At 28.9% G+C, this 23,696-nt stretch overlaps 1 protein-coding gene across 4 annotated transcripts in view; it reads right to left on the reverse strand.

Annotated features, from left to right (window-relative positions):
* Nucleotides 1-23,696, reverse strand: part of LOC118069252 (limbic system-associated membrane protein-like) — a 133,348-nt gene that overhangs the window by 23,454 nt on the left and 86,198 nt on the right. For 3 of the 4 annotated variants that reach the window (XM_035087224.1, XM_035087225.1, XM_035087226.1), the window contains exon 4: nt 3,244-4,046. In XM_035087224.1, the coding sequence (XP_034943115.1) occupies nt 3,244-3,313 (70 nt within the window). In that variant the 5' untranslated portion in view covers nt 3,314-4,046. Of the gene's footprint in view, nt 1-3,243; nt 4,047-6,168; nt 6,316-23,696 lie in introns of those variants that run through there. The other variant, XM_035087227.1, reaches the window with a different exon arrangement.

Raw genomic sequence — 23,696 nt, forward strand, 5'->3', positions numbered from 1 at the left:
CGACGTGGATTAATTCAAACGTTAATGGACAGATACATACTTCTAAAAAGTATTTTATCTTAACCATTCCAGAATAGTCATGTCGATTTACTACTATTACATGAAGTTTCCGTTATAAAAACTGACATCTATTGAAATCTTTAAGCATTTCGCGTCAGATAAAAATCTTTCAAAAATTTCAAAGAAAAGTGAACATCTATAAGTGCTTGATTGAGTAGCATCTTTTCAACTCGTGATTTTTACTGATAATGGTAATTACGTTTTGTCCTTCAACGATTCGTTTCATGAATGCAATCACAACCTTCGTAATATTCTCAATAAAATTTTTTTTTAATCAAGTTGTTAAGTCTATTGTATTTGAAAATATTCAATAGATCATTTTGTGAAATTGATATCCAAAAAAAAGCTGTCTAAGAATTTGATAGAAAATCAATAATGAATTTATTTACTGACATTGCAAGAAACAAATCATTGAACTCAATTTGTTTCGGATAAAAAGCCTTCAGAATAATATAAAGTCTCTCAGTTTATTGCTATCCAAAGCTGAATGCTAAAAACTTCAATTCATGATCGTAGTCTGTGTAATAAGCTATAGACAAAGGAACGAGAGAGCCGTATTTCCACTAGTTGCATTATGATCTCTGATAACTATCGCATCTTGTTGCGGAAACGAATTACACATTCGAATTGGTGATTTTAGATTACAATAATCGGTCTACTGATGATTTGTGTTATAAGTAGAATATCTGCACAATAATAAATAATCGAAAGAGCTTAGCGGAGAATGGAAATTTATCTAGAGTTTTCAAATGACAATGAAAACAATGTAATCATTCAGCTGAGAATTCACATTACCCTATATCTATCAAATAATAATTTCAAAATTCTTTTATTCTTTTATGAATATCATATAATTTATATCGTGGTTTGTATGTTTCTACTTGTCAACAGCACTTTTAATTTTTTTTGAACTTTTGTATAAATTTTAAAAAGTAATACATCAAAAATCCTTGATTTTATCTATTATTTACAACGAATATAAAAACTTCCCTGAGACTAATGGATCCTGCTTAATTTATGTGTGCTGAAGTATATCATAGATGAACTTCAGCGCAAGTTGATGTAAAAAATTCAGTGACCAATCTATAATGTATGCTTAAAATCACCTCGTGACAAATACGATAAGCTGCTTTCAGTGAAAAATTTCAAACTTTCTCCAGCTCTTTTAGTTTTATTTCGTAACTTAAAACTCTAAGGGGTGACAGTTATAGCAGTGAAATTAAATAAGTTACGATTCATTCTAAAAGACAGACGATGGCTTGTCCTATACTTATAGTTTCACTTTATTAATATTAGCTGCAAAGTTTTACAGGACTGACGCGAGATTATTGTAGAAGTACGATTTCATCTTCTGTGCTCCTTGATTATCCAAGAAACTTATTTTCTTCTTGATATTTCGTATCGTTGAGACATTCTATCTCTCTCTTACTCACTAAAGAAAGTCTTTGGAAAACTAAATTATACTGTCAGAATAAATGGAGGTAAATGGGAAAAGAAAAATACTTTTGTTTGCAAAATGCTTCGACAGTAGATAAACATTTAAATTACTACTACGTGAGCCCCTTCGAAATATTTACAATTTTGTAAGTGTATACCGTCATTATATACTATTCTTATCCCGACCTTAACGAAAGTACTTATAAACATAGGGGATGTAATATTCGGAAGGGTGTATACTTGGAAATATTTACTGAAGGAAAAAATTGGAATATTTTTATTAGCAAGATGATGGTTTGGAAAATGTCATTATGGACTTGAATGTACTGGTCGTAGAATCATAACAAGACTTTTACTCAGTATGCTATTGAAACTGAAATTAAAAATTTTGTCCTGGAATAAAAGATCAAAAATCAAGGAGTGATAGAAAAAGAAAAATTCTTTTCTGACTTTAATAGTGAATTTTTTAAAATGTAGAAATAACTTTATAAAGAATTATTTAAATATTTAATGTTACGATGAAAATTTCAATAGAAGATTTGAACCGTGTTCTAGAAAGCACTGATGCTGAACTAGGAAAAAAAATGTATAAAACATAAAAGCATTGCAATGGTCGATGAAATTTTTCGTTCCAGAATAATAGTAGACTTGAAGAGTAACAGAACTGACATGTGTATCCTTCAAGAGTTAAAGGATTTAAAATTAAAAAATTTTTTTTTATTTAAAAGTTTTTGAAGAAAAAAATTGCAATGTTTTACCTCAATATTCAATCAGACAATGCTTTCAGATTTAGCAAAAATATCCGTATTGATATTTTATCAAGTTTACCATTAATGTGTATGAACTTAATATCATTTATTGAAATTGTGAAAAAAATTTAATTATTTAAACAGTCAGATTTAAATTTATATTGCAAAATCACTTTTCAATCAGTACTAAGTGAAGTTAAAATTTAATTATCATTATTCATCTATTTGAATTAATGTAAAAATTTCATTAAATTCTAATGTATTACTAAGACTCCAAATGCTAATGAAAAAAAAAAGAAAAAAGGTCAAATTTTTCAAATAAAACTCACATGTGATCGAAACAAAATGATTCTATATCTGAATAAATCACACTAGATGACTGTTCACGCAAACTTATGTCTTTAAAAAAAAAAATATTACCAGAGTATGAAAAAAATGGACATGCAATAAAAGAACAATCAATCACACAAATTAGATAAAATGTGAAATACTCGGTTTTGAATCATACCGATTATAATTCAATGCTTCTGACATTCCAAACATTTCTCGATTGTAGTTACTATTCGTTCGAATGAACGACACTCGACGTAAATTAAAATTTTATTCCGCAAATATCATGTCGCTAGGTTATATCAGTGAGTATTTAAATATAAATATGTCAAAATGAAATAATAATTACATTAATTGTAACCAAGTTAAAAAGATTTCTTCGCAACCCATTTAAAAGCAATAAAAAATTTAATTTCCAATATTAAAAATATTGGCAGTCTCGAACGTCATCCAGTATATATTTCCTATAGAAATACATTTTCTTCACTAAATAAAATCATGTTATTGATTACAATAATACTCTATAACAGAAAAGCTCTATCGTGATCAAGGGCGAAATTCGCTTCATCAGCTTCCTAACTTTTATCTCGAATGTTTTATGTTTAGTCTCATTAATAAATGAGAAAAGACAAGCAAGTAGAAAAGAATAACGAAACAAGGAACTCACCTGATTGATGACAAAGTACGGCTATCAGTGGCCAAATGGCTCGTAGCCATCTTTGACGATTTTCTTTCATGATGTGATTTTTCTTGGACTTATGTCGCACCGCGACAATCACTACTTCTTATTGAGCACTCGTTAGTCACTAAACACCATTTCTCAGTTTTTTTCAATCTCCTAACAAATGATGATACCACAGCAATTAAATGACACAATGGAATCTGATGTATATTTTAGTGATTTGTTAACCGATGAAAATTTTAGTTGTCACACTCGTAGATAAAATGTTGTTTTCCGTGGCAGAATTCTCAACAGAGTTTTCAGATGAATCGTTATATGACTTTCACAATTAATGTCTATAAAGCACTTGACACTTGACAAAGACAAACACTGTGACACGCAAAATACTCACGAGCTAAATGACGTTATGATTAAAGAGCAAGGTAATGACTGATCACTGGTTTACATATAATGCATTTATAATGAAAAATCATAGAATTATGAAAAACCACAAATTTAATCTAACATTTAAACGTATAATTTTTTATATCGTGTAATTTGGTAAATTAGTCTGTCCACTGGATAAAGTTCTGGCTGATCGTAAATTCGTGTTCAACTCCAATGTCAAAGCCAGATTGATAGACAGACTTTACTGGCCATCGACGTTTCAACGTTTCATTAGAGATTACCCCTTCAAGCATTAATCAATCCTAGATCGTCTAATGCATCTTCGTTTTATCATGAAATTAATTTTCTTCTTTATTTAAATTCCCTAACCTTCTTCAGGTGACATTAGCACTCTGGATATTCTGAAAGACAAAAGCAAACGGAAATTAATTACCGTTCAAGAACGCTAACGACTAATTAAATTGCGAAGTTGTGATAGTCAATTGTGAATAAAAGAAAAGTGTAGAAACTAGAGGAAAATTTGATCTCATTGCTTGAATTTACTTGATGAATAAACTTTATCCGCGAGAGAAATATAAATAACATTCTGCTAAGATAAAGAGTATTTTTATTCCCACCAATTAATTAAGAAAATGTTGTTAATAATATACTTTATGTAATAAGATCAGCTTTTTAGGCTGAAGCAACGTTTACCCAATAATGTGGATTTTCTGCTTGACTACTCGATTCTATAAAGCTCACTTGTATTGTTGTTCGCTCATACTTGACTCAATCAGAATCAACAACAAAGACCTTTTTAAGATTGTACCCAATACCCACGAGATATTCTTTGGTATAATAAACCTCGACCAACAACTTGTATTCTCAACGAAAACATTTTGACGTGCAATTTATTTTAATAGGGCTATTCATGGAAATTAACAATAACATTGGCCAAACATTATTACAGATAGAAATATAATACAATAAAAGTTGAAAGACATGAGAAAATGACCAAGAGTTTATGAATTGTGATTTCATGTATTCTCATACAAACTCAGAAGATTTAATGCATAGGGTTATTGATGGGATCTCAGCTCTTGTACACGCGAAACAAAAGTGTAAAAAGATCAAAATGTGATCATTCTGTAGAATAATTTTAAAAGATAAAAGAGAAGAGGTTAAAATATTCAGGGATAATCGTTGGACCGTAATAATACGATTTTTACTGGCTACAGGATACCTGTTTCTTCTTCACTCTTTTTGGCGGTCGACCAACCACGGTTATAGGGGCATCGAGGCACGAAAGCGCTTGTATATTGTCAGATATACTCGAAGGAAAATCACGCGATAGCTTTTTACTGAAAGTTAAGTATTCTATGTTACTTCGAAAAGATGACATTAATCACAGTGATAAAAATTTATTGAAGACTCAATGATCTCGTGGAGCTATTAAAATGGTAACAAAATACATTAAGATCGAATCTACACACTTCTCAACGGTTCGTGTTCGATGAACGCAATATTGTATGATATAAATACCTATCGGTTTTTTCATTGATGTCAACTTCAAAGGAAAACACTAACACACACCATTGATATTCCTGTTCTAGAAAAATATATATCATCAAGTCATTTGATGAAGACATCGTGTTGTTTATTTTTTATGCAAAATAAAAGGAGATATTTAATATTCGCACAATGTTTCATTTGTGAATCTTCTATAATGATGCAAAGCCGTGACTTTGATGTTTTTGTATTGAGATGTTATTCAAATATTTCGAATAATTGACTTTTACGTGATCTAGATTTTTCTTTCATTTATCAAGCTTTTAAGAAAATTAAATAAAACAAAATTTGTTATTAATTTTATGTTTGAATTATTTTTACCGGAGAGTAGCTTTTTTAATATTTGAATATACTTTTTACTGGGCAAATATTTACCGCCATTTTTGCCTTTTACTTATTCATAACATTTTAATTCTTTTATTTTTTGTTATTCAATCCCTTTTTAATGTTGTCCACAAGTAAATCCAAATGGGAACACTAAAATGAAATGTTCTTATATAGCTGTCGACCATAATAATAAAAGAGTTCTAATGAACAGTGTTTCAAAGAAGAACAACTCAAAAGAAAAGGATCAACTTTTTTACAGTGAAAATATGATCAACGTAATAAAAGAATATTAATATTCTCCATTTAATTAAAAACCATATTACAATAATTCAGTTGGATTAATTTTTCGTGGAGAACGCCAATGGAATAACTTCTTCAAGAATATTTTCTAAATTTTTTTTTCTACCTTCGCAAGTATTAACGATTAGAGTCAGTAAAAATGCTGAATGAAAGAACTTTTATTCAGCATGGAAAAAATGAGTGAATATTCAATGAAAATCCAGGCATTGAGTTTGAAAATTTATTCTATAGGTCACTAATGTACTTTTCATTTGTTCTATAATTGTAAAAAATCCAACTGCAGTAGAAGTTTTAACACTCATTGTAACAAAAGCTCACTAGAAACTTGAGTCAAAAAAATTATATTACCAGATTTGTGATATTGTGTTGAATAAATCATATTTCACACATTTTTAAAAAAACTTGATTGAATTTTTCATTAGAGAAAATGCAAAGTTTAATAAGACCTGCCGAAACACAAACGATATAACGTATCGTTGGATGGTCCCGCGTGACGGTTCGTCCGCGACTGAAAGCTTACGGACCAACCCCAATGAGTTTCTCGAGGCCGCCACCAGAGTGTTATCACCCTAAGTCGTGCGCTTTTCTCCTCCTTTCTATTCTTCCACTCTCTTCGAGTAAAAACCATCGTGTGATACCTATCCCAACGTATTTACTGTGTTTTAACCAAAGTGGCTTACTCTAGCAATAAAATCCCTATGCTTTATGCCGTAAATTATTACACTAATCAAAAAAATAATACAATACCTAAGACAAACCTATATCGATTTTACGCAATATAAATTGTACAGCAGGCTCAATTGGTCAGGCTGGTAATGGCCCTTGCGGATTACAAACATATTGGGATTACCTCAAGCTTCAACTAAAAGAATAATCACATTCGTGTTTCTCGTGAATAACTCCTTAGTCACAATCAAATTACTTTGTTGAATTTTTCTTATCAATTTTTTTTTTTCAACGAGCAACGATTGAAAATTCAAGATTTGATCAATCTCGTCAATACTATTCGATTAAATGTATATAACTCTCTCTTACGAGATAGAAAAAAATTCAATTTATCTGGAGAGGTAAAGTTGATTGTAACTAGAGTCCAAAAATAGATCAACTTTTAAATCTAACAGAAAGTGCAAACTTTCTTCTACACCATCTGTCCTTTTTTACATATTTCATCACTTGTTCTTTGTTATTTATGTTTTGTCTTCAAAAAGTTTTCCAAACGACATCACGGTCCATTTCTCAATTTTTTTTTAATACAAAAAACATTTAAATGCAACATTTTCTGCTGGAGAATAAATCATGAGAATACGAACATAAAGCTGCCATTGAATTGGCTGTATTTTATCTAAACTACCATTTAATATGATCGACAATATTTTTAAATTCTCATGTTTGTCAGGACTTAATATCCGTCATCTACTTTTTTTAATATAAATCATAATATTGAACTGCCAGTCGATATTTAAAACAATATATGTTTATATATATATATATATATACGTACTTAAAAATAATTTATGGCAGATGCAGATATAAAAGAACCATAACATATTTTAATCTCCACCCATAATAGCTCTTCGCAGACGATCACAGAGCTAGTTTCGTGATATATTTATTACAATATTCAATTTCTGCTTTTGTCTATGCGTAAAATTCGATATTTACCATCAATAAATTGGAAACAATAACACAAAGTAGTTAATAAAATAGAATATTCACAATAGATGTGATTGTAATAATGAATATTGCATCAATGTAAACGAGAAACTACTGGCAGTAGTAAATATGGATGCCTGGTGTTGACTGGTGTGTCATGTAACACATGAAATAGCTAATGATACTGATTCTGGAGAGTATGTCTGTCATCATAAATACAAAGCTAATGTATATCTAATATCTAATATTAATATACATATATATATCACTATTTGTATGTACATATTAGCATACTTGTGCATTTATATTAATAAATAGATGCAACTGATATGATAAATCAATCGTAGAAATCTCACGCTTGAGGATATATTTCATGATATAAAAAGTAGTTATGGCATTCCAAATCCAACCCGAGGATCAAGATAAACCACATGAATTAAATTCTGTCGCCGTGAGAACTTGCAAAAGACTCGGTTTATAGAGAAGGGTAAAATGATTACGCAAGTACTTCCGACTTCCTAGACTCGTCGCACTCATCTCGATCTGGTTGAAGAAACTCAGGCATTAAATCATAACTACAATTCATTCAGACTAGTGCAAGAAATGAAGACAAATGTCCATGTTGAAGTGTTATGAAGAGGAAACGTGATAGTTGCTGTCTGCCTAGAATTGAAGATAAGCTGTGTCATTCTGCTGATGTACCTTTTTCACTTTATCCACTTATTTTTTTTCATGTTGTATTATTGGGTTTATTCAAAATACTTGACGTTTTTAAAGTAAATCAATATTTTGCTTTTGTTTTTTTTTTTAGTTGTAAAGGATCATTCAAACTTTGTATTTACATTTTATTTAATAAATCTTTGCTTAACATGATAACTATTAGCAGCAAGTTAGCTCAATCAATACATTAGGGACGAGGGGGAACTTTCAGAGTTGTTGTAAAGAATATCGAGATAAATAAAACTTCTTGCTCAAGGAGTTGGTAAAATTAGATCTCGTAGGTGTAAAATTATTTATTATTTACTTCCTAGTATTGCACTATTGGGAATATATGTTCTTTTAATATTTCGTATTAATAAAGTTTTTTCATTTAGTTAAAATAAATAGTTTTTATTAACAATGAAATCTCTCTTTCTCAATAAATGGTAAATGCACAGGATTTATTTATAATAAAAAGTGTTTTATGCTTTTTTTTTTTTTTATATTGATAGAAAAGCACTCTCACATTAAGCAAAAAAGGTTTATATTTGTTTCATTGAATTTGGAGAGAAAAAATTTATTGTATTTTGCACTTTTTTGCTATCAATTCTGATTTTCATTCCATCGAAATCTATAAAAATCCAAGGAAACAGGACTTCCGTAGAAATTTTGGACTTACACCTTCTTGGCTCAGCATGATGGTAAAAAGTCTTTTCCTCTGTGTATTTTCTTCACGATTTTACTCCAATATTTTATTTTATTCTAAAACTTGGGCTAATTCGAAACTGTGGCTTTTTACCAGTTCAAAAAAGTGCATCAAACTTCGATCGACGATATCTCAAAAATAAAAGTTTCCACTAAACTTCCAATACTGAGATTTTAAGCAGAATTGATCTAACATTTTTACAGTTATTCAATAAAACCTTTTTAAAAATAAAAAAATTTTGTCAATATATTTTTTGCATAAAATATCTGCAGTAATATTGCAGAATTATATTCTATGTTTAAAGACCACAAAATCCCAGCTTACTTTAATAGTAATTTTCATAATAAAAGTGACAATAGTTTTAACTTTATTAATATTTGCAATCAGAGATTGTTGTTCATTGGGTCCAAGATTGAGTGTCCAAGATTGACACACAATGATGTGTGTCAAATGCAAATGTATCATTGGTCACACATGAGAACCAGCTGTTTGGACAAATGTTCAGTCGTAATGTATTAATTTTCATCCAGCTGTGAACTCGCGTTTAATCTGTATGAATCAGGATAAATTCAACCATCAATATTATACGACTCAAAAATAATGATATTTAAATAGTATTGAGAGTCAGTGTCAATCTATCAATTCAGAGAAATTTGTAAGCCAATAGTGATTAACTGCTATGATTTAGCATCATATTTCGGGAGTTATCCATGCATTTAACCGTTATCGTTGTGGGAGAATTGACTGCATCTCATAAGTTTATACCACTGAAAATATGTACATGTTGCACAGCTAAACCTCAACTCTCTTTCTCTTCATACACCTGGGAAATCGAATAAACACGAATGAACATAAATCGCTTGGTGCTTCGTGATATATAAGCATAGAGGACCGGATAATTTCATGCAAATAGTAACGTTCCACAAATCGTAGAACCAACATTCCATTTACCGTTATGCTCTCGCATATCAGTCTTCGATGGAACGTACTAAATACACCCTTGTGCGTCATTTCAATTGATTTCCGGATACTTTACTTTTACATTCACAAAATCTTATGAAATTTTCGGCGGATATTGAATTTATTTTCCGTTATGTATACTATATTGGTACGATAAAAGTTTAGCATTATCAACTTAAATATATTATCTATTTTATTTATTCAAATGAATAACTTTTTTCTTCCTTGGGAACTAGATAGAACAAAATAAAAGTTACTATGAATTGAATGATATGGATATGGAATCATGCTTCTGTTACGCAACTGAGAAGAAAAATAAACGCGACATAGAATACTTAAAACTATCTGCAGAATAAAAGAAAAGAAAATTAAAATAATACATGAACACTGTGCTCAAGGGGAATTTTGCGTCGTGACTTTTCAACCGCTGTTTTACTTTGAATAGTGTTATACTGGTGTAGTGCAGGAAAATCTTATCTCGATCATATGACTTTTTTTGTTAAAAAAATGTTTTTAACATTTTTTCTCTTTCCCATTATTTTTTTTTTTTTTTAGAAAATATAAAAGGAATGATATAAAAGAATTTTTTACAGTGATGTGAAAATGAATTTTTTAAATGTAATTTGGATGTTTACAAATTCCTATAATCGTCTGAGATAATTTTTCAGAATTTAGAATAAAGCGAGATTGTGAGTGATTCAATAAAAAATTTTTCCTTTTACTCCAGACATTTTTCCGTTTCATATTAATAAAGAAAATTCCACCAGCCTTTTCAGTCTGCATGTGGGTGTAGTTTTTTAATTATGATCATTCGTCTCTTATACTTGATGGATGTATTTACATGTGAAATAACACAAAGAAATCATACGAGCGTTATTTTTAATTATAAATTTATATTTTTTTTATTCAAGAATTGTTGTTGACTCTCAACAACTAGAAGTAATGTGAATATTTGTAAATTTAAAAATCAATACTCTAGGTCAACGTAAAGTAAGATCTGTTATTCCCGTGATAAGAAATAAAAATTCTATGAGATGAGTTATGCTATCATATTCTCCTAAAGAAAAATATTTATTTCAATGGTAAAAAAAATGCAGTCATTTTATTTATTCGATAATATTCGTGGTTTTTTTAAATAATACATTAAACTGAGTGACACATAAAAACGAGAAACAAAGCAATCATGAAATAACTATAATAAAAATATACAGAAATTTTTTTTAGTGTGAAAAATCTCTGAGCGTGAAAATTTCTCGATCAAATAGTAAAGTAGTTTAATAATATTTACAAATATTTAGATGAGATATTTTTTCTGTCAATATTTTTTTATTGTTAAATATTATCATTGATCCTATCAGATTGATAATTTTTTTTGAACCACCAGAAAGCTAAAATAAGTGAAAAAATTAAGAAGCCATAGAGATAATCAATGAATATGAATTGCTTAAAAAAAATATAGCTGAAACTTTATTAAAAATTTTTTTATTTAAATCAAGAAGTTATATTGTGGCTTCCAAAGCCCACAATCACAACTTGCAAGTTGATAATTGTCGAGAATTAAATGAAGCCATTATTTAATATTTTAAATCTATTTTTGGACACTTTTTGAAATCTATTAATACAAGCAATAATAGAGAAATGTTATTTAGTGAGTGAATTTAAATCTACGGTCAGTGAGTTTTAGATCAGATTAAGGAAAGTTAGTGAAACTTGAAGTCAGTGGTCAGTCGAAATATGTTCCATGGTTACCACTACATACGAGACGTTATTCGATAACGCCTGTCGTTAATCAACCCCTACGATTTTCATTCTCGTTAACTCCATTGCGGACGGCAGTTTGCTAAAGCTCATTGCTCTTGTTCCCACCGAAAGTTAGCACGGTCCTAGGAGACGGACATCGTTGCAGAAATTGCTGTCGAAATTAGCTCTGTCTAAATGCAAAATATTCAAGAAAGTTGACGCTGGTCGTAGGTTTGTTTTGCAATTAGAGCTGGATATTTTCCAAGAGAAAAGTGTTGCTAGTTTGCAAATCATTAACGAACTTTGCGCGAACTCAAACATCTTTAAGCTTGTGATTGCAGATCAAAGTGCATGACTTAAAATCTACTAGAGTGCTTCTAATAAAAGAGTTTTTTAAGAAAAAAATATTAAGTTTGTATTTATCCTTGTGCATAATATCTGATTTACTTTGAATATACGTTAATTCTATGAAGGAAGTTTAGAATAATATTTAAGAATACTCCTCTATTCAAACTCCACAGTTGTTGAACAAAATCTTTGCGTCTAGTGCATCAGATCCTTCTGCACGTTGGTTAAGAGCTCAACGTCAGTAATATATACACGTTTGACGTGCTTTGGTACTCTATGCTTGGTGAACAACCTGAAAGACGTCTTTAGTAAATTGATACGTTAACGACATCAACTTCTTTTGAATTTATACATTTCTCATAATCATCTATACCTATATAAATTTCCTTAACTTTTCTTCCTCTTTTTTTCATAATTTATAATAATGAGAATTGAATGTCAAACATATCTCTAAAGTAATAACGTCTCTGCTCCAATCTCTTGTAGGATTCAATTCATTAAATGTTTTGCAAAATCCTTGTGTCAGAAAAAAGATCAGGAGATGCATGAATCTAATAGATGGATATTCTAAAATTTCTCTTGCAATTTGATAAAAAATTTATACAAAAATTGTATTGTGTGAATAAAGAAATACCACGACTATTGTTTTCCACACTATTTGTAGAACGAGAATGTCTGCATTTAAAATTTTGTATTCTCTGACTCGGTGGATAAAAAATATGGCATCTCGTTAGCACATAAAAAATTTGGTTGGTAGTGAAATTTCAAAAGAACCATTGGGCGGTAGGCCAGAGCAACTTTTTCGTGTACACCATGTAAGAAAATTTAAGAATTAGCAAAAAATAATATAAAGACTCTAATTAGTTAATTACCCTGGGCAGGAGGCGTGACGTTGTAATTATTGCAACGTTGTAGAAGAACCAAGCCTGCCTTCCTACCTGCCATGACAAAGTTATTAATTGCTTCCTACTATTCTCAGCGTCCGAAGCGAACTCACCCTTTTGCTAGCCATATCATTCTGTCCTTGCTTTCTACTCTACTGCTCACGATTCTTCGCCTAGTTATACCACGCCCATACACATGTGCTCTTGTTTAATAGCCACCTAATTATTAGTAATTCACTTCTATAAAACTCTAATTCATAAATTATTTCAATTCTTTATTTTTTAATAATTGGCTTTGACAAACGACTAACTTGACTCGATGGTTGACTACATCAAACACTAGGAATTTTCCCTCTTTTATTTATACCAGGAAAGTATGGAAAACTCTAGTATAATGGAATCGACAATCTTTGTAAGCACCCAATAAGTGACACTCAAACCTGAATGTTTTATCACAATCGAGAGAGATAAGTATCGTTCCGGTGTACATATATGAATGATTATAGACTGCAACAAAATTATAGTTTGACTGATATGAGAAAATGATTTTATTTTAATAATACACATATAGATGTATTCCAGGTTTATATGAGTAGATGTATATTGATCCACTTTCGTGAAATAATGTAGTGTCTTCTATGTATCAAGTCATAAAAAATTCAATCTCGCAAGTAATAATATGCGATTAAGCAATTCTTATAAAGTATGCAATAAAGCATCAAAGCTTGACAACAACTTGTCACACACAAAAGACAAAAATATTCATGTATGTTCATAGAAAAGTAGTTGAGAAAAAAAGGAGAATCAAAAAAAAAGAAAGATGAAATTCTTTTTCTTTTTGCACGTTTTCTTAGAAAAAATTTTCTGCTTTCTGCTAGTTCAACACATACGGTATATACGTGCCATCTCCGTTTTATATATCGGCATAAACAGGTCAAGTGGGTTTGAACTTTTACGTCAATGCATGTGCGACGCATTGGCTTCAAAAACGTTTTGTGAAAAACGTGGAGAAATACATGCATAATTTATTTATTTCCTTAGCTTTGACAATTCTCATACACCTTTCAAGTATGTATATACATCAATATACATACATCTATCGATGAAAATGTAAAAACAAATGAAATACTTTCTTCTAGATGATGATGCAAAAAAAGCAACTTATCTATTTGTAATAAAATTCTTTTGAACAATTTACGTACTTTTATCTACTTGTTATATTTCATCTTTGACATCACAAATATTTCAAAAAATAAGGTGTGACTGATGAGTAGTCAATGGTAATCGATAGTATACAAAAACTGGTTTGTCGAACTTAAAAGTATTTTCAAATAAAACAGTTAATTGTATAATTGATAAATGTATGTAATTAAAAAGTAAATTTATTATATATTTTGAATTTAATTAAACTGATATATTAAAAATGATAAGTAAACATTGTTTCACTGAATAATTTGAATGCTTACAACGAAGAATTATTTTATCTACCACAAATACTTTTGGCATAAATATTATAAATTTTCATTAACTATTGATAATTCGAAATATTTTGAATATTAAAATCACAAAGAGAAAAATATTCTCTATAAACTTAAATACATTACCCATTAATTATAAATTCCATTTTCTTGATTATTAACAAAAAAAATTTATTCATTATTCAAAAATAAAAATCCACTGAATTCAAACTAGGCCATCAGAGAGAATTGAGTCATCGACCTTACATCATTTTCTCCATCTGTTTGTCTCTATGAATCACAAATTTAGCAATCACTAGTCTAAAGTCCCTCCTTTCTTGTAGTAAACTTGTTACTGTCAGCACACTAGTCTAGACGAATTATCATACGAAAACGTAAACTAACCAACGATCTGCACCATGATTGTGAGTCTGAATCTCCATCAAAACGGAAGTGGTAAGTGAAGGTATATACGCTTGTATAACAATATAAATGGTGTCGATGTGCCGGAAAACTAGATTTATGTGACGGAAGTTTCAAACAAACAGGACCATTGATACTAAATAAACCGGTAAAATAGCCACTATAAAATACCCCCTCTCTCAATATCTGCTTTTCACTTTTCCCCATTAAATCCAATGGCTGAAGATAGAAAGACAATTAATCGTGAGATCACTAATAAATTTTCATCCGTGAAAAGGAAACTTCAATGTGATATTACAGTACTTAAGAACATTATAAATGTTATATGAATCATGATAATTATCAAACTAAGCCAACAGAATAATTAGAAAGTCAAAGATGCTAGTGTATCTCTTAGATTCCTCTCCATTGACTTCTACTCAAATGTTTTATTTACTTATTTTAATGGATTTCAATAAAGAAAGACATCAAAACAACTCACTAAATTCACTGACCCAGCATTCCAATCTACACTAAATTCATCCGGTCATTTTGAAACGAATAAAAAAATCAGGAGAAAAATGATATTTCCTTCTAAAAAACTGGAATATAGTTTGACAGATTTAACTTGATCTGCTTTGAATTACTTCAGAGTTTATTGAAAAAGAGGTTTCAAATGAAATCCGCTCAGCTGTTTTCGAAATATAATTGTTCGAAGAGTTTTCGCCATAGATACATATGTTCACATACAAACATTCTTTTAAAACTAATTGAAAATAGTTGTACACTAAAAGTAAAATTAAATTTTCCAACAAATAATTTTTAACTAATTGTGGTATGCATGAGAGAGAAGGGCTCTGTATTACATTCTGATTATGACCATATGATGTTGTAATACTCTTGCAACAGATTGTGTACAGTGATAGACTTTGAAATGAATTATCCTCCTGAAAACTGATGGGCAGTTGATGAAAATATAATTTCGTTGAAGTCAAGTTGGATAAATAATGTAGTAGAGAAAATACAGAACTAGAATCGGAGTTAATATGTTGAGGATAATAACGTTTGTAGTAAATGTAGATGCGTAGAATAACAGGCCTTCAATTCAATATTATATACACATGGCTGCAGTCAATAGGTGAACACCAGATGTTGGCAATCGTTTGCGGGAATCTGGGTAAGAGCTTTGCTAGCGAATATCTACTCTGAGAAAATGGGTATATGAAGCTAAGCATATATGTAATCGATAACTTGACTAGTTTCAATCATCGATCATTGGAAAACTAAAAACATACAACAATACATCACTCTCTCAATAAGTTTATGATAAAAAAGTTCACGTTATTGTACGGATTAAATATTTATACACTTAGTGTACTACAGAGAAGCTTTTATTTAATATTTATGGACAAATTATATATAAATATCCAACTTATATGGTTAAATGTTGGAGGACTCGGGTAATATATATGCAATAAAAATAATCTTGAAATCCACCAGGTCATAAAACTGCACATATTTAGTTGAGGAAATTAAACATAAAATGACTTGGGAGCTTACAAAATACTCTGCAACCATATCGATAATTTCGAGCCCAGTGAGTATCTGAAGGGGAGCTTAAGAATGGTATATTGTGGGGAGAAGTTGAAAATAGTCAACTTAATGCGACTATGAGTAGCCATTACTTGATGATCCTCATCATTTTTGTCATTTTCTCCTCAGAAAAAAAAAAGTGACACACTCAAGGGGAAACTTGTCTATTGTCAATATACAGATACATTCTGACCCTCTGGGATTACTTCAATCTAGGTTTATTGTGGATGCAAAGGCTCTTAGCTACTAGTTCTATCTAATACTCATGAATCTTTTACTATTATGTTATTTTACACTTTTTTCGACTCTACTTGATTCGTTCTGGCTGGTGAATTCATTAAAGTTGAGAAAAATAAAAGTAATTATAATATTTATTAACTGTCTGATTGAAATTAAACTTTACAACTGATTTTTTATCTCTTTTTTTTTTCATTCACTTGTTTGTAATTTTTTTAAGTTAGATAATTCTGTTGCACAATACTAACAGTTATCTAAAAAGTTTCTAGAACAACACTTTAAAGTACAACTAAAGATAGTTATGGAAGAGTCTCATATTGCCTACCGAGCAATACGTATTGTGATCATAACTTGCTAACTTTAACTATACTTCAGACTGTTTTCATAAGCACATTTTTTTCAGGACATCAACTTTAATAGAACCAAGACATTTTTATCATCTTTTTTAAAAAATAAATCTTGTCATCGAAAAGAGAAAATTTATTCGAGAATTTTTAGATTTTAATTTCAGTAAAAAATGGGATTAATTTTTTTTTGTCAATCAATATTATTTTTTCTTTTGTTTCTAACGAATTATCCAATTTATTCTTTGAAAGCTGAATTAAAATTTAAACTTATAACTCGTTTGGAATTTCTCTTTCAATATTCTCTTTCTTCTTTTTTGTTAATATATGGCTTTGATCATCTGCGCTGTTTTTTATGTATTGAGTATCCGTTGCTAAGTGGTCTTAATATAGAATTTATGTAGAGCAAGAGTGTTAAGGTCACTTCAATTCAAACGAATAAATATCTGGATGTCATCTCTGATATAAAAGTTAATAACCTAATTCACTTTTGAAGCATTTCAAAGATGTAAAACAGACACTAAATGTTGATGAAATTCACTTATAACTAATGTGGAATCCCAATAAATATCATATGATCTTTCATATTGTAGACTTTACGCAATAAATAAAAAAATGTACCTTCCTGACAATTTTAATATTCTCTTTCTTATTTAATATTTAATCTCTTAAAATGAGCATATGAACATCAAAAGAATTCATTCATTTATTTCATTTTGTTAGTTTTATATAATATCCATTTTGTCCCTCGTAATCCTCTGATATAGAATTCATAAAAGTACGTTAATTATTATTTAAACAAAAATTATACAACAGCGAAAAAAAAAAATAAATTATTGTTTATGTTTTCAAGTCTTTAATTTTATTTATTTTCGTTATAAAAAATGAATTTACCTACAGTTGTAAATATTAAAACTACTGAAAGGAGTATCATTATTTCTTTGATTACGTTTAAATTTGACAAAAAAAAAATCATATGCACATATACAAAAAGAGATTTTCATCAAAATGTTGAAATAACCTTGCTAAAATATTTAAACATGATGGAAATAAATTCATTGCTCTTTAATTGCATTCGAATTAGTCACTATAGATTTTTTAGTGAATATGTAATGCAACATGCTGCTGCTAAATATGTATTTTTCAATTAAATAATAAATTTCTCTTATAAAAAAGGACAAATTTCCAATTAAACTTTGAAATAACCAATTATCATAAAATTGATATAAGTATTGTTGAATTAAATTGACCTTATTGTAACTGATGTACATATTTATAAAAGAGAGCAGAAAATAATGAAATATTTTTACTCAATTAAATATAATAGTAAAAATGTGTAATAAAATTAATATTAACATTATTCGTCATGGAACGAACGTTTGAGATAAATTTTAATCAGTGTTTCATGCTGCGGTTGGTTTGGCAGGTCAGCCACAAAATTGAACATGGAAGATTTTACAATAAAAAAAAAATCCGACCACTAGCTGAGGCTCTTCGACAGAATACAAGTGATGGAGAGTAAAAATTAAAGCCACGGAACGCTGTCTGAACCTACTAAACTCAAAAGACTGAGAAAATTCTAAGATATTACAACTAAAATATACTTTTATTAGATAACATCATACTTCCCTTTTTACATAATATATTACAGGTAATTTATTAATAACAGTGTGAAATATTTAACTTTGTTTCTCATAGAAAAGGTTTAATATTTTATCTAAATGAGTATTAATTAAATTTAAATATCTAGAATCGATGTCTAGTATAATCGAGAAATTAAATTAATACTTCATTGTTTTATAAAGTAAAGTTTTGAATTTATTCTCAACATCATAATAGAATGCTTGAAAGTAATTTATTGAATTGACCTAGTAAATTTAATGAACATAAATAATTAAAATTGTTAAATTATTGATTTGTTTATTCTCCTAAGGATTGACTATTTCGTGATAATATAAAAATGCACGCCCTAAATTTAATTTTTGGTATATAATTATTTCTTCAACCTTCGACTACTCACAAATTTGAATTTTATTGTTTAAAAAAAATATTTAAAGTTTGGAGTTGAATTGTAATGTAATGACCCAATTACAGGATTTTTGAATTACACATTAAAGCTGTATTAAAATTTTTTTTAAACAACAAATAATTTTTTCTACAATTTTTCACTCTACTATTAGCGATGCGGTAAAAAAATTATTACAGAAATTAATTTGATTAAATTATAGAAATGAAATGAAATTTTAATAAGATGAGGAAACAAAAATGCATTTTTTCAATCAATATTCAAATAACAAATTTACGTTTGATAAAATTTTAAATATTTATCTGACTATTATCTTAATTGAATGCTGAGTAAATTGACGTTGACAATTACATTTTTAGATATTTTGGTTTATACCATCTATCTATAGTAATAGTGAGGATAACTATGTCGTTTTAAAGTCGAGGTTGGCTAGTAAAACGAGAGTCATAAGAGATGAGCCAAAGAAAAGAGGTTCTTTCTTACTTCAAACCAGTGAAGAAATTTATTATCCTTTAATTTTACTTGTTCTCTTACTCTTCTCAGTCGTTTACCTTCATTAAATTCATACTGCAATCTTTTAAGTATTTTTAAAAAATATATTATAGTGGGGTATAAAGAAAGAATAGCAACAATAAGTCGTTTCATTAACATCAGAGATATAGAATGGATAAATATAAAACATCAATTCAAGTTTTGTCACAATATGCTTTGTGTAGCACATGTGATACTCGAATCTCATTAATCAGCGTGAAATTTTTTTCACTGACACGAACATGAGAGCGCGACAAAACATATAGAGAAGTTCAAAAAGTAAGAGCAGTGTGTCAAGCATGCGCATGGATGTTGATAACTCCTCTCGAACGAGCCTCAGCTAAAATATCGAAAAACAAATGCTACAAAATCCTGGCAACGAGTGATATATGACCAGACTAGTTTGCCAACACTGTCGAAGATTAAATAGGCTCGCTATATTGTCAGGTATAACAATTTAGGTCAGCTAAAATTGTTTCAATTCAAGTTATATTTGAATTATAATTATTTTAATGTCGTTATAAAATTTCAATAAATCTATTATTTCCTATGGTTAACTATTATTTCCTTTTGTTCTATTTTGGTTTAATTGTCGACACACTCAACTTTTGTATTGTACTTTAATATTAAAGGTGATAGGAAAAGCTGGCCCAATTTCGTGATATATTTACTAATTTATTAGTGGTTTGGAAATTATTTGTCTTTGATCATTCTATATTTATCTTGATTACAATAAAATCTATTTTATGATTGAATTTAATTTTTAATTTTTATAGAGAAACATGAGTAGTTAATTTCCAAGACAAATCGTGAAATGTTTTAATATCAGGTAATAATCCGTAAAATTTTTGATGGAAGCGAGTTTAGATAAATAACGCTGCATTATAAAATTCAATCTTTGTCAAATGGAGCGAAAAATTCGAGTAAACAATATAGCTGCTAAATCTTATATAAAACAAATCTCGTGACAGAAAACCAATAAGAAAAAGAATGACTACATAGTAGACCTACACTAAACGTTAGTCAGAACATTCAAGTAATGACTCAATATTTGTCTCTTCCAAGAGCACTCAAGAATTCTCCTTATTTTCCTCAGTATTTGCTTATATTCTCGATGTCGCTTCGACACCCCAACAAAATTTTCTTGTGCTCATTTTAGAAAATAAATTGGATACTCCAATGAAAAACTGAAAAAGCCATCCAATTTGCAACGTACGAGAGCAAAATTTCTTAGTACAAGACTTTTACACTCTTCATTGTTATAGTTATTGTGTACTAGCGTAGATAATCAGATCTCAACCTGTTTTAAAAGGAAAATTTTCATCGTCATTATGGGAGATAATTAATTCTTCATAACAACAGCATTTTCAGACCATCCCTAAGTATGATGAATATTTTAGGATAAAATCTAATTTATTTTATATTATTATAAGAGCTAGACAATACAGAAAACTTTACATATTTTATTTATAAAGCAATTAAAAAAATAAACAAATGAATATTAATTAAATTTTTTGTAGAGAAAATACTTTTTTTGTATTCAACATTTTAGAAATTTTGGAGTAAAGAGAAACTTTTTTGGAAGTTTAGAGTAGTTTTTAGTTAGAAAAGTAAATCATGCCTATTACAAAGTCTGCACAGTCTAGAAGATTTAATTTTCTCTTCACACTTTACGTATTTAATTATTTCTTAATTATTCTTACATACCAAAGTTAAATAAAAGATCTAATGTGAAATGTCAAAAATTTTAATCATCTACCTGGTAAGTTGTATTTTTTTAAATAAATTTACTTAATTAATTGAGTTCAAAAAGTTGTCTAAACATTCTTATATACATAAAAACTTTTTTATGAATTTTTTTTCAATAAAGACAATATTATTGTTATCACAAAAAAAGTTTAAAGAATAATACAATGGTAAATCTTGGAAAATCATGATTATGAAAGCCACAAATGTTTTTTAAGGAATAAAAAAGCTCTATCTATCTCACTTAAAAAATAACAAAAATTTTAAACAAAAATATTTAAAAGCATTTTTGCGCAGTATATAGATTTTTATATTTTACTCTTTATCTGGTTATTATAAAAAATAAAGATGGGAAACTTGTAAACACAAGTACAGAAGACAAGTAGAATCTATATGAAGACTGTATGCAATCTAAATGAAGTGAAGCAAACAAAAAATAATATAAATGGAAAATTCTCAACCCTCAACCTCTTTCAGTGGACGCGCATAATCTGGCGTCGCCAAGCCGGAGGCTTAATGCTTCTATTCCGTCGACATTATTTTACAAGTAAAAGAGAACACGAGGATAATGATAAAGAAAGAACTGCGAATAGACAAGAAAAATGAAAGAGTGAAATACGAAACGGCAAGCCAAGAGTGTCGTGAAAACATTCGTATAGGTAAGAGACCATTCTAAGAAGCTTATCTGTTGATGATGCACTGTATTTTACCTGATACCCAACAGTCTAGAATACTGTCGAGTGTTCTAGCTTGATAGTGTGTCATTTTCTCACCCTCTATACCAACTTCTTAGTCCACAACCATCCCAAATATCTACTTCTTAATGCCATCTTTATAACAAATCTTCAAATTGAATTCTTTAATATTTTTTTTTTCTTGTAGATTACTCCATTTTATGGCCATCCTACCTTAATAAAAAAATAACATTTTTGTCTCGTATTTACTCTAATTGCCAATGATCAATGATTAATAATTCATGAATCATCCAAATTGTAGGTGAGTGAATATAAACTTCCTTTCCATTTTCAAGTAGCGTAAATTAGTAAAATTAATTGATTAAACATACATATATGTCATAATTGGTAGTACAACATTATAATGAAAATTTAAATCGAATTGTTATCTAGGGAAATTAAGAATCCTCACATACATAAAAGAGAATAATAATTACTATAAAAATATATGAGAAAATAAATATGTAAAAATTTTGTTTGAATTATTTCCATCACAAACACAAAACAACGCAAAAGATCTTACATAAGCGCTGCAAGGGGTTAGCTTAACCTCGGGTTTTTAACTATCGTCCAGAAAGTGATCCACTTTTATCCTAGAAAACCATTTTCTCTTTTAACACATCTCTCATCAAGAATAAATTCAACTAAGTGCCTTTGGGCAATGCAATGGAATTTTATATCTTTGTAAAACATTGTACTCTGCTTCATATACTTCAAAGATTTTTTAATGTTCACTTTTTATGATTGTAAAGATAGAGATGGACATGTTAAATATAGATTAGTTATTATGTTGCATTATCATTTAAGCTTCCATTAGTAATATTGTTTCCATGAATGGTTTCCAAATTTCTATCAATATACAGTATCATATTTGATGATATTTTATTTACTCTGGTTTAGATTCGAATCAATTTGATTAATTAATTTGTTATTATAACGGATTGTAAATTTTGTCATGCAAATAATTTGTTTTGATAAAATCCATACGAGGGTTTAGAAATTGATTGTTTTACTTTTATTTAAAAAATTATTTAATAGAAAAAAAGTGATACCTTGACGACATTGTTCGGTACAAAACGTGGCAATGTCTCTTCTATTTTATAGCAAAAATAATTGATAGATAAAATAGGTTAAAAAAAATTGTAAAAAATCTCTAGGGTACTAGAATTCCACAAAATTGTCCATCACACTTTTTCCTGATAAAAGGACATGACGGAGAAAATTGATATTCCTAGGCATAGTGCAGTTCTGGGGACAGTAAAATGAACTCCTCACTAAACCCATATTCGACTGAAATAATTCAGAAAAAAATTGACCAAAAAAAAGAAGAAGCAAGAAATTGAAAGAAAAAATGGATTTATAAAAAATAAAAATTTACTGTTCTTAATAATGGATATTTTAAAGACTATAGAAATGAAAATGTCAAAGACACTACTTCTGAAAAATTCTTTCAAAGCTTAATAACTTTGTCAGTTATAAACTGTATAGCAAATCCTTTGCAACATAGTTTATAATTCTGGTTGTAAAAGCAGAATTTTAAAACTTTAGCTCAACATATTTTCAATAAAAAAAAATGCTAAAATGTTCTCCATAATATACGATTATATTATGTATAAAAAGATGTTCTTAAAGTTTTTCTTCCAACTCATTCCATTGCTTTTTTGTATGCAGTGCAATTATATTTTATCTATATATTCACTTTAATACAAAAATAAAATGGAAACATGAGCAAAATAAATGAAAACAAAGGTATCAGATTACTTGACACTTGTTTGTTGCTGTCATTATGTTAGAAAAAAATAGCAAAGAAAATATA

The sequence above is a fragment of the Chelonus insularis genome, unplaced genomic scaffold (assembly GCF_013357705.1).
Source record: "Chelonus insularis isolate UGA/USDA-ARS -01 unplaced genomic scaffold, ASM1335770v1 contig_406_pilon, whole genome shotgun sequence".
Taxonomy (NCBI): domain Eukaryota; kingdom Metazoa; phylum Arthropoda; class Insecta; order Hymenoptera; family Braconidae; genus Chelonus; species Chelonus insularis.